The sequence below is a fragment of the Spermophilus citellus genome, assembly GCF_964194105.1.
Source record: "Spermophilus citellus genome assembly, chromosome: 3".
NCBI classification, from domain to species: Eukaryota; Metazoa; Chordata; class Mammalia; order Rodentia; family Sciuridae; genus Spermophilus; species Spermophilus citellus.
Window position 1 is genome coordinate 9,824,936 of NC_138184.1, and position 16,548 is coordinate 9,841,483.

Genomic DNA, 16,548 nt, shown 5'->3' on the forward strand with positions numbered 1-16,548 from the left:
TGTTCCATGATAGACATTAGGAGGAGGCACCAGGATTCTGAGTCCTGGGAAATGCCTGGTGACCTCCAAGGTCCCCCAGGCCCAGGGAACGAGTAGGAGCTGAGGCTCAAAGGAAAGGGTCCTCTAGGGTGTGTAGGGACATCTCCCTAACCCGGCCTTGCTCAGGAAGAGACCAGGTAGGTTGGAGAGAGAGGGCCCCCTCAATCATCCAGACCTAGGGGAAGGGCATCTCCCTTCTCGCACTTTAATCTTTCTCTGCTCTCTTGACACATAGTTCAGGTAGCGCAGCCCCAGGCACCAGCTCTAGAGGGGATGGGGCTGGTGGGGACCTGCCCAGGGGGCCCAGCCCTGGGAGGGGGTGGGGGGCGCCTCCTTCCGGCCTGCGGTCTGGGCGCCCCGCGGCTGTCCAGGCCTAGACAGGCCCGAGTGCAATGTCCAAATGGACGAATAAATAGGGGCGATCAGTGCTCGAGTATGTCAGGTAGGTTTGTGGTCCGGGTGGCTTTTGAGCGTGTGGAACTTGACGCTGTCAAGCTTCTCAAACCGCTTCCCGCATCGCTCGCACGTGAAATTGTATTGAACCTCGGCCGTGTGCTTCTTCATGTGCCAGTTGAGCGAGGCGCGCTGCCTGCACTGGTAGCCGCAGATCTCACACCTGGCGAAAAGTAACAGGTGGGTCAGCGGGTGGGACTAGGGGAGCTGGCAGCCTACAGAAAGGGAAGGTGCCGTTGCGGTGGTAGCACAGGTGGAACTGCATGGAGGGAAAGCCTGTGGATGCCACCAGGTAGGCTCCCCAACCTCCCAGACCAGACCCTTTGGGGGACAGCCTGTCACTCACTGCAGGGGCGTTTCACCCGTGTGTGTGCGCCGGTGAACCTCCAGGTGGTTCTTCCTCTTGAAGGACTTGCCACAGGTCTCGCAGGTGAACTCACGGACACCTGGGAGCAGCAGAGATGTGACTGAGGATGCTGCCACTGGGAAGGGGGCGCAAGCCGGTTTCCCCCAGTGCTGACCGGCCCAACCCCATGGCTTCCCAGGGCTCAAAAAATGTCAACCTATAATGACAGCAAATGATATGAAGTGGCAGCACATCACCCAGTCACAAGTCCAAGCACAGCTGGGGTTCAAACTTTGGTCTCTAAGGGGCATAGGATGCAAAATGTCAAGATGGGTCTGAATTTGTCCCCAGGGTTTGAACTTTGGGTAATTTCACATAAAAACCCAAAGTTGTGGCTTCTCAAAATATTGGGGGCTCTGAACCTCAGAGCTGTGCCCTCCAGCTTCCCCAGCCATACAGAAGTATCAAATCTTGCCCTGGGGTAAACCCGGAAGTCCAGTCCTAGACTCTGCCCAACTCTCCTCCCTCCTGTGGCCTGGGTAGCCCCACTGGCTCCCATCTATGACCTGGGGTGCTGCTATAGGACACACCTGGAGGAGAGATGGTGGTATCACCTTTGATGTTTAGTATTTCTGAAATATTGGCTTTTATTTTTTAAAGCAACTTGGGTTTTTCAGGGTTAAAAAAAAAAACAAAAAAACTACTGATATGGCAGGCATTCTGAGGGCTCATCAGAAGTTGGTTCTCTGTCCCTGCTCCACCCCGAAGTCCTGCATGAAATCTTGTCAAGGGCCTGGGCAGAAGAGTCAGGTCCTGCCAGGCCCACCTATGTCACTATGGTTCGGCTTACTGAGCACATGGAGGCTCCAAGAGGGGTAGTCCTGTGTCTAAGGCACTAATGCTGGGGTTTAACCTTGGCTGCTCCAGCCCTGGCTCCCAGGTCCCTGCCTGTGTCCCCAGCTGGTCCTGCCAGCTGGCCCAGGGCCTGACCTGAATGGATGATCATGTGTCGCCGCAGGTGATTGGATAAATAGAACTTCTTGCCACAGCCAGGGTGAGGGCACACTTTGGTCTTCCCTTTCCGGTGCACGAGGTTGACATGATTCTGGGGGCAAGAGGGGCAGGAATGGGTGCTGGGCCCACCTGAGGGGCTCCTGAAGGTAGGGGAAAAGAGGGCTGCTGGGAGGTAGGCAGGATCAGCTTACGCAGCTAAGAGGGAAGGGGGCTCTTGCCCAGCTTCCAGACTGCTACAGGTACACATGGGACACAGAGCAGGTTTACCAAACACCTGCTGTGCCAGGCTCTGGACTAGAATATCCGTTAACCCTGGGAAGGGCCTGGTGACCATCAGCTCAGTTATAGACAGGGAAATGGAGGCTGCAGAGGCTCAGTGGTTGGATACATGTCTCAGAGATGGGAGTGGAAGGACTGTGCTATGCTGTCCCTGGGCATTTAGTTCATTCACTCCTTTGTTCTTTCATTTTTTAAAACTCACTAGATGGTCTTATACACAGTAGGTGTTCAATTCATGCTTAATGAGAACATGGCTTGGCAAATCCAAAGGCCTACTAATCCTGCCTTCTATGCCAGGTGTGGGGATATGACAAAACCCCATCTCTGCCGTCAGGGTTCCCAAATCCAGTCTTCAGCGGGCAAACTACAGATCCAACCTCCTGGTGGTACAGTGACCCAAGTCTCCCAGGCCTGACTGGCCCTGGGGGCTGGAATGGCTTGCTGATGGATAGCCATGGGGAGGAAGCACACAGAGCTAAGAACAAGAGTATGGCCAGGGCAAGGCGGGAGGAGTTCAGGAGGTCAGGAGAGGAGGAACTGGGAGCAGGCAATTATGCCTGATCTCTGTGGGAAGAGATGGCTGAGGCCGTGAGGGGTCTGACAAGGTATCAGGATGCACAGAGGATTTGAAGGAAGCTCCTGAGACCAGTTTGGGCCAGATGGGCTCATGAAGATGAATCACAGGCCAGTGGCACACAGCAGGGCCCTCCATGAACCACTCTGCCCAGACCAGCACACAGGTAGCCAGACACAGGAGCAGGCCCACCAGCCTGCCCTGGTGGTGGCCTCACCTGGAAGCTGCCGAGGGCCACGTAGACCTGGCTGCAGCCCTCATATGGACAGTGGAACATCTCAAGCAGGCCGTCGGCGTCCATCACCCGGGACCGCTTGCTCCGCCGCCTCCTAGAGAGGGAAGGGGCCCTTGGTGTCAGAATGCCAAGCCCAGGCAGATTGTGAGCCACTTCTTGCCCTTGTGCCCACCCATCCAACTCAGCACCCACTTCTCAGGCTCCTTGGGGATCTCGTAGATGATGGCCGACATGTCACTGCCGTCTAGCTCCTCCCCATCTGCTTCTGCCTCAGGCTCTGCACTCTCAGGCACGGTCGCCACCAGCTCTGCCAGCTCTGTGGCCACAGGCTCCTCCTTCTCCTCCTTTTTGAGCATGTATAGATCCTCCTTCTCTACGGGGGTGGACACAGGGCGGTGTCCATGGGGGGCTAAGGCTGTCTAGAAGCCCTTCTCCAGGGCCACTCCCTTCCCTCCCCCTCCAGGTCCCACCCGATCCCTGCCAGAGGCCACAGTGGGCCCTCCAGACCTTTCTTGGTCTCCATGCCGGCTATGGAGGTGGTGTCCATGGTGCTGGGCTGGCTGCCCTCAGGCTCTGTCTGGGTGTAGGCTGCCACACCCTCCATCATGGCACAGGGCACCTCCTCGCCCAGGCCACTGCTTGGGGCGCTGCTGCCCGAAGCCACGTTGAGGTGGATGCCCTCGGCCGTGAGGGTGTTGTATCCAGGGCCTGCGATGATGATCACCTGGGAGCCGGGCACCATGCCTGGCACAGGGCAGCTGGCTACTACCTCGCCCAGTGCCTCCTGGGGCACATTCTCAAAGAGGGCGCCGGGGCCAGCACCCACTTGCACAGGTACTGGCACACACACCACTGTCTCGAGGGCTTCAGACCCACTGCCTGCAGGGTTGGGGCACAATGGGGTGCCCTGCTCGGCCAGGCTTTCCACGTGGTGGACGTCGAAGGGGATGTGCACACCTTCCTGAGTGATAAGCCCACTGCTGCCCACTGGGCTGGTGGGGGTGACTGCTGCTGCAGCTGCTGAAGCCTTGGCTGGCTGGCTCTCTGGGGGCTCCTCAGAGTCGGAGCCTGAGCCAGAGCTGGGGGAGTCAGAGCTGCCAGCCACCTGGCCATTGCCCGCTGTGATGAGAGAAGAAAGGAGGCAGTTACGATGGTGGCAGCAGCAGCAGCTAGTATTTGTTGAAGGGCCACCAGAGGCAGGGCACTGTAACCCTCTCTCTCACTGCCAAAAAACAGTGGTCATTTATCAATTGCCACTGTCCCTGGCTGTACCAAGGCACCTGACTCAACTGACCACCCAGCTTCTCTGATGTGCTGTCCTCCCTGGGCCTCTAGCTCTACATCCTTGTTTTCTGAGCTACCCTGGCAGCTCCTTCCTAGTCTCTTTGGCTCATTCATGTCTTGAAGGCCCAAGCCAGGGCCTCATCCCAGCCCTCAGCTCATCCCCGGGTCTCACCCAGGCTGATGGTATTAAACGCCACTCTATTCTCTACACTAACTGGTTTAATTCATTACTTTCATTCCAACACTTTAATACAATTTGGACACTGTCTACCTGGAGATAGCCTCAAATCACACAAATTAAGGGCTCTGTCCCACAAGACTGTCCCAACTTCCAACGCCAGTTGCAAGTCCTGGGCCACTCTGTATGTCTGACCAACCAACTGTGATCAAGGGGTTCCCATGACCTCCTCCTCAGGTTTAATAATTTGCTAGAATGACTCAAAGAACTCAGAAAAGTACTCATCACTATAAGCTTCTTATAAAGGACACAACTCAACCACAGTCAAACGGAAGAGAGGCACTGAGGAGGGGCACAGAGTTCCACGCCCTGTCTGAGGACACCCCTCAGAGCTGGTGATGTGTACATCAAGCAGGGAGCTCCCAGAAACTCACTCTTCAGGGTTTTTTAATGACCTGACCTCCAGCCCCTGCAGTTTGGGGAGTGGGGCTGAGAGTTCCCACTTCTGATCCTAAGTTTGGTCTTTTGGGTAACCCCATCCAGAAGATATGTAGGAGCCCACCCTGAATCACTTCATTAACATAGATTCTGGGGTGTTCCAAAGGGGCTCTTTGTGAATAACAAAAACCTCTATCACTCAGGAAATTCAAAGGGTTTTGGAAGCTCTATTAAAAGGGCTGAAGGGGCTGGGGTTGTGGCTCAGTGGTAGAGTGCTTGTCTAGCATGCATGAGGCACTGGGTTCGATCCTCAGCACCACATAAATGTAAAATAAAGATATTGTGTCCACCTAAAACTAAAAAATAAATATTAAAAAAAGGGGGGCTGGGGACATAGCTCAGTGGTAGAGCACTTGCCTAGATTGCCAGAGGCCCTAGGTTCCATCCTAGAACTAAGAAAGAAGAAAAGAAAGAAACAGAGAGAGAGAGAGAAAGAGAGAAAGAAAGAAAGGAAATAAATAAACAGGGAACCAAACACAGTTATCCCTCTGTATCCTCAGAGGATTAGTTCCAGGACACCTCCGTAGATACCAGAATATCAGAAGTGGAGGATTCTTAAGTCTTTTACATAAAATGGCATAATATTTGCACAGACCTATGCACAACCTCCCATAGACTTCCAATCATCTCTAGATTACCTATGACACCTAATATAATATAAATGATTCCTGGTTGGGTGAACACACGGACAAGGAACCTACTGATATGGAGGGCACCCACTTGCACAGGTACTGGCACGCACACCATAAATGTTTTTATACTACAACCAGGTGGGGCCTGATGACTCTACGTGCACCCTGGACCTCCCTGTGGAATTCTAGGCTTGCACCTCACAGCTCCCCGGGGAGCTCTCGCAGGCATTTGACTCAGCTCAGCAACTCTGGGCTCTTCCTTACTGGATCTTCCCTCCAAAAGAGCCTATACTGCTCATGTGTGTGCCTCTCAAAGGGTGATAGCTCTGTCCCTCCTGGTACTCAGCCAAAGTCCTGGGCTAACCTTGACTTCCCTCTCACACCCACTTCCAATCTGTCAGCAAAACCTGTTGGCACTGCATCCAAAAGTCATCTGTCCACAGCCCAAATGCTTCTCCTCCCTGCTCTGCAAATGCTGGTTATGGCTCCAATCATCTCTGGACAGGACCAGAGTAGTCCCTTCTCTTTGGTCCCCTGGTTCCAGAGAACCCACTCATCACTTCTTGTGGATAAGCCAGCTGTTCCCAAACCCAGCTCTTCTTCTTAAAACCTGGGTGGACTATATCTCTCAGCATCCCTTGCAGCATGTCAATGTAGCCCATTGGCTGGGTCCAGCAAGGGAACAGAAGTAGATGTGATCTCTCAGGGCCCAGCCCCTACCTGTCTGTCCTGATCAGCCAGCCAGGACCCAGAAGGAGGCTAAAGACACAAGATAGAAGAACCTGGGTCCCCACATGCTCAGCATGGTGGCACATGCCTGTAATCCCAGTGGCTCAGAAGACTGAGGCAGGAGGATCTTGAGTTTTTTTTTTTTTTTTTAAAGAGAGAGGGGGAGAGAGAGAGAGAGAGAGAGAGAGAGAGAGAGAGAATTTTTTAATATTTATTTTTTAGTTCTCAGAGGACACAACATCTTTGTTGGTATGTGGTGCTGAGGATTGAACCCGGGCCGCACGCATGCCAGGCGAGCGCGCTACCGCTTGAGCCACATCCCCAGCCCCAGGATCTTGAGTTTGAGGTCAGCCTCAGCAACATAGAGGCTGAGTATGTGGCTTAGTAGTTAAGTAACCCTGAGTTCAAATCCTGGATTTCAGGAAAAAAAAAAAAAAGAATCTGGGTCCCCAGGTGGAAGGCAGAGCCTATGGATTGGGGCACTGGGTTTTGTGTGAAGCAACCAACATGTGCCTGTTTCAGCAGCTGGCATTTGTCAATCAAAATCCTGACTCACTTGATGGAGCAGTCGAAGCCCTTACTATGGCTACACACCTTGCACTATCACATGCCCCTTCCCCGTCACCTCCTCTCCTGATGCCCCCCTAGCTCCTCAGAGACACTAGCCAAGTTCCTGTCTCAGGGCCTTTGCACTTGTCATTCCTTCTGCCTGAATTCCCTTCTCTCAGATACACGAGAAGGCTCCCTCCCTCATGTCTAACACACCCTCATCCAGTGATGTTTCAGGGAGGCTCCCTGGACCATCTTGTCTCAAAAAGCCCCTTTTTGCTCCTTTCTTTTTTCCCAAAACACCTACCACCTTCAAGTATATTCTATATTTTATTTACTTATCTTGTTTATGGTCTGCTATTCCTCTGCAATGTAAATACCTCAAAGAAAGAGGTCCCTGGGCAGGGCACATTTGAGTCAAAGAACTACTTTTAGACCAGCACTGTGATGAAGGCAGGGGGCCAACACCTTAGCCAGGGAAACTAGGAATGAGAAAAACAAATGACTGCCGCCTAGGTCACACATCCCCCCAGCCTTGGTGCTAGGGATCTAACCCAGGGGTGCTTTACCACTGAGCTACATCCCCAGCCCTTTTTGTTTGTTTGTTTTTATTTTTTAATTTTGAAACAGGGCCTCACTAAGTTGCTGAGGCTGGTCTCAGACATGCAGTTCTGTCTCAGCCTCCCATGTCGCTGGGATTGCAGGCATGTGCCACCATGCACGGCACCTCGTTAGTCTTGTGACACAGCTGGGGCATGTTGTTTGGAGACCATGGGTCCTACAGCCCTAGGGTCATGTAGAAAGTACAGACTTCCCAGGTTAGAGCAGTGCCTGCCTCTAGCTAGGTGGGCACAGCAGCTCATGTAACCTCTCTGTCCTGGGGATTGCTGTGGCACCTGCTTTGAAAGAGCATTTGGGGTATTAATGAGAAGACATACGTACAGGGTTTCAACAGAAGAGGGCTCAAAGAGGGCACTGAGTGTTCTTTGTTTGTCTGTTTTTTGCAGTGCTGAGATGGAACCCAGGGCTTTGAGCATGCGAGGCAAGTGGTCTACTACTGAGCTACAGTCCCCAGACCTTTTCATTTGGGGAACAGGGTGCTGCTAAGTTGTCCCGGCTGGTCTTGAACTTGAGATCTTCCTGCCTCAGTTTCCCAAGTACCTAGGATTACAGGCACGTGCCTCTACACCTGACTAGAGATGGAGGAAACTCTCAGAGGTGGGGCCTACCTGGAGGTCTTTCAGTTACTGGGGGCATGCCCTGCAGGAGACTGTGGGACGCCGCCGGCACCTTCCTTGATCTCTTTTGCTCCCTGGCCATCAGGTGAGTGATTCTGTTCTGCCACACACTCCTGCCACTGCCATCCAGACCCCACCAGAGGTCTGAAAGTCAGGGTCAGCCTGACAGTGAACAAGAACCTCTCAAGCTGTGTGTGTGTAAGGCGTAATGACCCCTCCTCTTCATGTGTAGGTCGCCTCATATACTGGTTACACATGGGCACTGAGACACCCAACCCGAACCCAGGCCACTCCTGACAGCCCAGGCCACTCCTGACCGCCCAGGCCTGACAGCAAGGTGGGGAGAGAGGGTTTCAGTCTCTCTTGCTATCCTCACATCTGCAGCACCCCCTGAAGGAGGGGGCAGTCATCAAGAAAGCTGGGGGCAGGGCCAGGACACGCATCTGGTACACCTAACTCTGAAGTCCAGCTTAAGTCCAATGCTGAACCTCTCTCCAGATAATAAAAGCATTAGTGACAGAAACAGCCACGCACCCCTGCCTTCCCACAGCCCGGGCAGTAGGTCTCCTGACTGACTCATAGGTGGCAGGGCACCAAGCAGAGCAGGTAGGGGGTACTGCTGGGGGAGCAGGGTTGGGATACGGACAAGGTCACTTCGCTCGCCGATGCCCTTAGCAGATGTGACTAATGGACCACAGTGCTCATTCCTATGAGCCCAGGCCTGGCAGTTACAGTAGGTTTGGGGAAGGATGGGCTCCTCTGGGTACCATCCCATCCCAGCCTGACCCATCGCCAGGTGGGCCAGTCACATTACTCCTGGGGTCCAGGGTTCATCGACTATGAAGCAGGGTTGTGACAGGGCTGGAGGGATGATTCAGGGCGGCAGAGGGCAGGACTGGAATGAGCACATGAGGGGGCTCTGACTGGCAGAGGAGGGCAGCGTGCTGGTCATGAGCACAGGACACCCGCAAGCTGGGAGCCTGGCCGCTGCACAGTGGGATAGCCGTGGGCGTGGGTGCCCACCAGGAACACCTCTCACCCCCAGCTTCCTCCTGGCCAGCTGGGATGCCACCTGCTCTGTGACGCCTGCCAGCACGAATCAGCCCTGATGATTGACCCCACCCTCAGCCCTGGCAGGTGCCTGGCAGTAGGCCCCACCAAGCCCTGGAGGCAGCAGGCTCCCTCACCGCTCATGGGGTCTCCTCTGCTCCCCACATGGCCAACTGGGCCTTCCACACTGACTCCCTCCTGGCCCAGTAGGACCAATGTGGGACAGAAAAAGAGGGGAGGGAGAGGGGCAGGGACTAAGAGCTGGGGAGGGAGGTGGAAGGAGACGGAGAGAGCAGGCTCAGGAGGGGAGAGGGAAGCAAAGAAAGTGAGGGGGAAAGAAAATGGGAACCCTGGCAAGACAGAGGGAAAGAGAACGAGCCAGAGTGACAAATTTGAGTCACAGAAAATAAAAAAGGTGCTAGAGGCCAGGAGGGCAGCATCCACCTTGCCAAGCTGAGCCTGTGCCCAGAACCCGGGTTCCACTGAAGCTGCCCAGCCAGGTCAAGTGGGACCATCTCTTCTACTCAGGCTCTGTAAGGACTCAGAGACCACAAATCTCTGAAGGGCTCAACCAAGCCACCGTCCCTGAAGCTAGTGCCAGTGCGGCTGCTGTTACATTTGTGACACTGACGTGAGGCTGGGGGGCATCCCAGGTCCATACCCAGGAGGGACTGCAGAGTCCCCAAATACCACAGTCACCATGTGCCCTTGCCCTGAGGACCCACCTTTGTCACTTTCGGGGTCCGAGTCACTGAGGGGCTTCAGTGGGGAGTGCAGGTCCTGGAAGTAGCGGTGGCCGGCTTCACACTGCCACACTGCCGTGGTGTACAGGCCAAAGGTGGGGTCCAGCTCGGCAAGGTGTGGCTCATATGGGCAGCGGTGCTTGTGGTCCTCATACCAGATCACCACGTTCTTCAGGCAGTTCACGTTGCGTCGCCGCCCTGAAGAGACGGGCCAGGACAGGCATGAGCAGCCATGTCCACTGTCCACAGGGACCCTGGGCACTATGCCTTCATGGGCTGGAATACCCTCATGAGCCCTGCACCCAGTTTACAGGGAAGGAAACTGAGGCTCAGAGGCAAGAACCCTAGAGATGACAGGGACTGGCCAGAGACTCTTCACTGGCTAAGTGGAGCCATGAGCCCAATGGAGCCCAGCACGTAGTAGGTACATAGTAATCGTTAGCTGCCTGGTACTGTAATCATTCTCATCAATACTTGGCCCTAGAACCCAGCAGTCCCTGGGCAGTGGTCTCCTTGGCTCGTGCCCGTCCCTCCTCCACAGCCACCAGAAGGCACCTGATTAGAGCACTCCTCTCTCAGAATCCACTGTGGCTACCCTCACTGGGGGTGAAAGCAAACGTCCACCCTATGACCCACAAGGCCCTATACCAGTCACACACACCCCCCTCAGCTCCTCCCACTCCTATCTCTCCCCTCCATCCACTTAGTCTCCTAGCTACTCCTTAAATGAGCTTGGCGTGGGCCTGGCCCAGGGTCTTTGCAAGGACCGTGCCATCTTTTTCCAGAAACCTGCCTTGCTCCCTTTCCCTCCACTCAGGTTTCTCACCAAATGTGCCCTCCTCTGAGAGGCCACCCCACACCCAGGTTAATGAAGCCAGTCCCTCCCGACTCCCAGTGCTGGGGCTAGAACCCAGGGCCGTGTAAATCCTAGCCTAGCCAAATTTACTTGTTTCTCTTTTTCTCCTGAGAGCACCTAGATACTGTCTAGGGCTACTTGTTTGAAGGTCCCTGGTCTGACTCCCTCACTAGAATGTCAGCTTCTCAAAAGCAGAGACATTTATCTGTTTTGTTCCTGCGGGTCTCCACAGGGTTGGGTGCTCTGTAGTGCTCTGCAAACATTTGCTGGATAAGAGGGTGCTGCAAGGAGGTTATCATGTGGGGCCAGAAGGCCTGGGTTCCAATCCCAGCTTTGCCACTTCCTAGCTGGGTGGTTTTGGCCAAATGACTTGACTTCTCTAAATCCTAGTTGCCTCCTCTGGACCAGGGGAGAATAAGAATTCTAGCTGGCTATGATGGCACAATCCTATAATCTCAGTGACTTGGGAAGCTGACACAGGAGAATCATAAGTTGGAGACTAATCTCAGCAATTTAGCAAGACCCTCAGCAACTCGGTAAGACCTTGTCTCAAAATAAAAAATAAAAAAGGCTGGGGTTATGGCTTGATGGTAGAGTGATCCTGGATTTAATGCCCTGTGCTAACAAAAATAAAGAAATTAAGAAGAATTCCAACTCTGAGAGCTCCCAGGGAAGACAGAGGAAGCAAAGACATCTATGCAGCACTGAATAGGGCTTGATACACAGTGTGCCCGAGATGAGACCTGCAACTAGGGTGATGGTCCAGGACTCCTGGCCAGTAGGATGGAGGTGTGACCCCTAACTTTGGGATCAGGAGATGAGGCGGCAGCCCAGAAGAGATCCTTAGGCCTAGGGATTACACCAGGGTCTACAAATCAGTGGCAATCCCTACCCCTTTAGGATTTCAAGGTCATAGTCTCAGCTCAGCCCCAACTCCAGAGAATGGAGAGAAGTGGGGGGGGGGGGCGCTCACTGCTACCCTAGGTTCTCCCTTGAACTTCTGGCCTTCACCCTGATGGACATAACCTGAGACCCACAGTCCCAGGGTTTGGAGGTCATACTAGGTTCAGACTCCCACCAACTTGTGGCCAGCAGGCAGAAGGGCTGAGTTCCAGGCTCTGTGCCGCCTCACTCTACTGTGGGCTGGCACATAAGGCACCCTGAGGTTTAGATAAGCTGTCCCCTCTGCTTGTCTCTCCCTGGCACGTGTCCCTTTCCTCCCCACCTTGGCTACAGCTCCACTTACTTTTTTTCCGCTTTGGCTTTTTGGGGACTTGCTCCCAAGGCTTCCTGCAACAGAGAGAGGCAATATGGGTAAACACGGATCAAGGCTGGGCCATGCCCTGACAGCTGCTAAGGAATGACAGCAACTGGTCTGGCTCTAGGTAGAATGTGAGCTTCTGTTCCCCTGCCCATCCAGCACCAAGTCAGCAGGCGCCTGGCTTGGGCTCTCTCCTCCACTGACACCTGCCCTTGGAGGGAGGTCTGATATCATCACTCATCTCACACACAGGGAAACTGAGGCTCAGAGGGGTGAGAACATCTGTCCTGGGTCCCACAGTCAGGAAATGGGAAGGGGAAACAGAAAGTTGGTGTGTCAGGCAGAGTTCCAAGAGAACTCTCAGGGTTCCTGCCTTGGGGAGCACATGCCCTGTACAGTAGGCTCTCTGTGTGTGTGGGTTCCGCATTCTTAGATTCAACCAAGGATGGAAAATATTTGGAAAAACATTGCATCTATACTGAACAGGTACAGACTTTATTCTCTAATACAGTTTAACTATATTCATGGCATTTGTATTGTACTAGGTTTTCTAAGTCATCTAGAGATGATTTATAGTCTATGGGAAGATGTGCATAAGTTCTATGCAAATACTACACCATTTTATTTAAGGGACTTGAACATTTAAGGATTTTGGTACCTACTAGGGGTCCTGGAAACAATCCCTGTGGATACCACGTAAAGACACTCTCATCCTCTCCCCTTGAAGTGGGCAGGTCTGTGGGTATGATAGGATGCCTCTCATGGGTAGGTAACTTGGAATTAAAAGAGGAAATATGGTTAATCAGGGGAAGCCTTCAAAGAGTCTAAGCCCTGCTGCAGTCAACAATGGAAAGATGGGGACAGGAGGGGGCCCATGGAGGTACCATATGGCAAGAACCCAAGAGTGGTTTCTAAGACTGAGTGATCACAGCTGACAGCCAGCAAGACAGCAAAGACCTCACTCCTATTATCACAAAGAAACAAATTCTTCCAGTAACACGAAGCAGTCTGGAGGGAGACCTTTCCCTACAGTACTTCCAGGTGAGGTCACAGCTGGTGGATACCTTGATTTCAGCTTTGTGAGACCCTGAACAGAGGAGCCAGTGCCCGGCTCCTGATCCTCAGAAAGTCCAGATGATATATTTGTGCGATTTTAACAGCTAAATTTGAGGCACTTGTTTTGCAGCAATGGGACTCAAGAGCTGCTCAGGACCCATGCTGCCCCTGGAGCCCTGGTGGAAGAGTGTCAGACCCAGCTGGACAACTGCTTTGGACCTTCCTAGCCTGCTCTGCAAGGGCCCCAGGCTGCCCTCCACAGTCTGCTCCTGCAGACAGCTTGGGTTCACCTGCCTGCTGACCGTCACACTTAGGTTGAAGCCCAGTGACTGTGCTCTAAAGCCTTGGGGACCCAAGGTAAGGCCGGGGGGCCCCATAGCTTCCTGCACAAGGATAGCTGCCAGACCTTCCAGGCAGGTTCCTGACCCCATATGGGTCACCCTACTGTCACCCAGCACCTGGTTTACAAATTGAAGGCCAGTACCTTGCAGCCAATCTATCTGAGTCTCTGGGGACCCTCATCTCCCTTCCTCCCACTCCACCTGCCTCCTTGTTCGTTTTTTTTTAAGATAGCCTTTTTAATATTTATTTTTTAGGTGTAGATGGACACAACACAATACCTTTATTTTTATGTGGTGCTGAGGATTGAACCCGGGTCCTGCCCGTGCTGGCGAGCGCTCTACCTGCCTCCTTGTTCTTCCTCTTCTATATCACAGCAGCAGGCTCCGTGACCTTGGGCAAGTGACATCCCCTCCCTGTGCTCACCTGCAGCATAGGATCCTAATAGTACTTTTCTCATGGGGTTGGCTGCTTTCCTGATCTCTAGTTCCCATGCTCACCCCTACAGCCTCTGTGTAAGGCGCTGTTAAAAATATTGGGCTGGGGGTGTAGCTCAGTGGTAGAGTGTCTAACTAAGATATGTGAGGCTCTCTGGGTTTAATTCCCAGAGACAAAAAAAAAAAAAAGTTTTTTATTTTCTTCAATATAAAAACTCACACAGAAAAGATTAGAGTGCCCTCTTTGGACCCACAACCAGCTTGAACTGTCAACTCTTGGCCAACCTAATTTCTATTCATACTTCACCCGTTCTTTCTGCCACATACACCCTGAACAATGCTTCTTTTAGAATATAAGCCAGACCATGTCACTTCTCTGTTGAAATTCCCTTGCTTAAGGAGAGCAAAAATTCCTGCCAAGGCTCTCCTCATTGGGAGGAGAGTCTGGAGTCCTCTCCAAGGCCTGCCAAGGTACTGCAAGACTAGTCACATCATCTCTATCTTTGACTTCTCTTCTGCAGGACCTTTGTACTTGCTATTCCCTCCGCTCAACACTCTTCCCTGGGATATGTGCATGGCTCCTCTCTGAGGTCTTTTACTCAAAGCTATCTTCTCAGAGTGGCCCACCCTCAGGCCCTATTTAAACTTCCAACTTAGGGGCTAGCGGGATGGCTCAGTGGTAGAGCACTTGCCTGGTATGTGTGAGACCCTCAGTTCAATTCTCAGGACAACAAAAATAAATAAATAAATAAATAAAATAAACTTCTAACTAACACTCGTGATTCCTTTTTTCTTATACTGTGCAATTTGTTTATTATGTTCTTTTTTGTGGTACTGGTGATTGAACACCAGGGTGCTCTACCACTGAGCCACATCCCAAACCCTATTTATTTATTTTAAATATTTATTTTTTTTGTTTTAGGTGGATACAATATCTTTATTTATTTTTATGTGGTGCTGAGGATTGAACCCAGTGCCTTGCACATGCCACGCCAGTGCGCTACCACTTGAGCCACATCCCCAGCCCCCTTTTTATTTTTTTATTCTGAGACAGGTCTAAGTTGCTTGGGGCCTCACTAAATTGCCAAGGGTGGCCTGGAACTTATGATCCTCCTGCCCCAGGCTCCTGAGTCACTGTGAGTACAGCATATGCCACTGCACCCAGCCTTGTTTCTTGTCTGTAGTAGACAAGCCACTGCATAAGCCATTCCCTCTGACCAGTAGAATATCAGCTTCATGAAGCATGTATTTTTGTTACAGCTCCTAGCATTTCTGAACATACTCTTGAGCATAAAAAGTCTTGCCACCCTAGGGAGGGGGCGAATACAATTCAGCAGGATTTGATTGATTCTTAACCCTCAGGAACATGCTCTAGACAAACATGCATATGGGTGAAAGTGAAAACCAGAGCAGAACATTTCATTGATTGCGATTTTTTTCGCAATAAAAACAGAAATAAATATCTTCATCATAACAGCTAATATATTGCCAGGCGCTGTTCTGAGTTCTTTGCACATTTTAACTCACTTAATGGTCACATTAGCCTATAAGGCAGGAAGGGAAAAACTCCATTCATACCGCTCTTGCTCAAGTTTGAGATTTTGCGAATCTCTCCCTCCATTTCACCAGCTATTTCAGGATTTCTCCTTCACTTGAGTCTTTCAGGGCTGAAATGCTCCCCAGGAACCAGAAGGTGTAGTTGTCCCCAGGAACCAGAAAGTGTAGATGTGTGGGGGGCCTGGGGTTGAGGGGATGGGGTCATATTTAATCCCATTTGGGACACCAGGACCTCTTGAGGAGAAGAGCAGGATGTTCCAGGATGTCCAGAACCCAGGCGCGGGTGTGGGTTTTCGGAAAACGTGACCACAGATCCCAAGGCCCAGCGGGAACCTGGAGCCCGAGCGAGGCCTCCAGGGGAGGGAGCGCTCTTGCAGGGATTGGGTAGTTAGAACGCCTGGAGGTGCGGCTCATCCTAGGATTGAGCAGCCAGAGCTTGAGAGGGCGGGACCGAGCGACCAGAAGGCGGGTGGAAAGGCAGGGAGCATCTTAGGATTGGGCAGCAGGAGCCACGGGAGGCGGAGCCGCGTGCCCAGCGGGTGGCGGCACCAGTAGTCCCGGACCCCAGACCAGCAGTTCGGCCCCTGGGCGGAGCTCGCAGGTGCCGGGGGCGTGTCCTTGAGCCGGAGCAGGCGGGGCCAAGCTCCGCGGGGGATGGGGGCGTCTCCTCCCTGGCTCGCCCGCTCCCTCCCCCTCCCTCCGGCCGGGCCCCCTTACCCGTGGCGGCCGCTTCGCTGGCCGCGCTCCAGCGAGATGAGGTAGGCGGCGAGCTTGGCGTCGCTCCAGCCGCTGCGGCGCCGCAGGTCCACCCAGGGCCCGTGCGCCTCGCCCAGGTACACGCGCCTCACGTCGTACTTCTTCCGGGACTCCAGCCGCCGTCGGGCTCGGTCCGACTCCGTAAGCCGTGGTCGGCCCCGCGCCTTGCGACCCGCCGCTCCCTCCTCAGCCGCCGCCTCCCCGCCTGCGCCCGCCTGAGCCTCCGCCTCCGCCTCGGGCTCAGGCACCCGCTCCGCCATCCCCCCCACCCTAGTTACCAGCCTCCCCCGTTGTTAGGAGCCCGACCGGAAGCGGCGCACATCTTCGGCGCCACCGGGAAATTTCTCGCGGACCCTCAGTGACCGGCAGCGCCAAAAGGAGACCTAGAGCAGAATATGCGCATGCGCTCTCTCTACCCGCCTCTTCGTTATTTTTCAATTTCGCT

General features: G+C 53.3%; 1 protein-coding gene across 2 annotated transcripts; it reads right to left on the reverse strand.

The window, feature by feature from the left end:
* ZNF653 (zinc finger protein 653) lies at positions 1-16,530 on the reverse strand. 2 transcript variants are annotated; one of them, XM_081285981.1, is made up of 9 exons: positions 16,065-16,530; positions 11,944-11,987; positions 9,824-10,039; positions 3,448-4,059; positions 3,133-3,313; positions 2,923-3,034; positions 1,829-1,943; positions 839-938; positions 1-655 (listed from the first exon to the last, which is right to left on the reverse strand). In XM_081285981.1, the coding sequence occupies exons 1-9, from the start codon at positions 16,361-16,363 to the stop codon at positions 478-480; spliced, it is 1,857 nt and encodes a 618-aa protein (XP_081142107.1). In that variant the 5' UTR covers positions 16,364-16,530; the 3' UTR covers positions 1-477. The 2 variants fall into 2 exon arrangements, with proteins under 2 accessions (XP_081142107.1, XP_081142108.1); XM_081285982.1 differs by lacking the exon at positions 1-655 and having other exon boundaries at positions 919-1,055.
* Between the last annotated feature and the right edge of the window lie 18 nt (positions 16,531-16,548).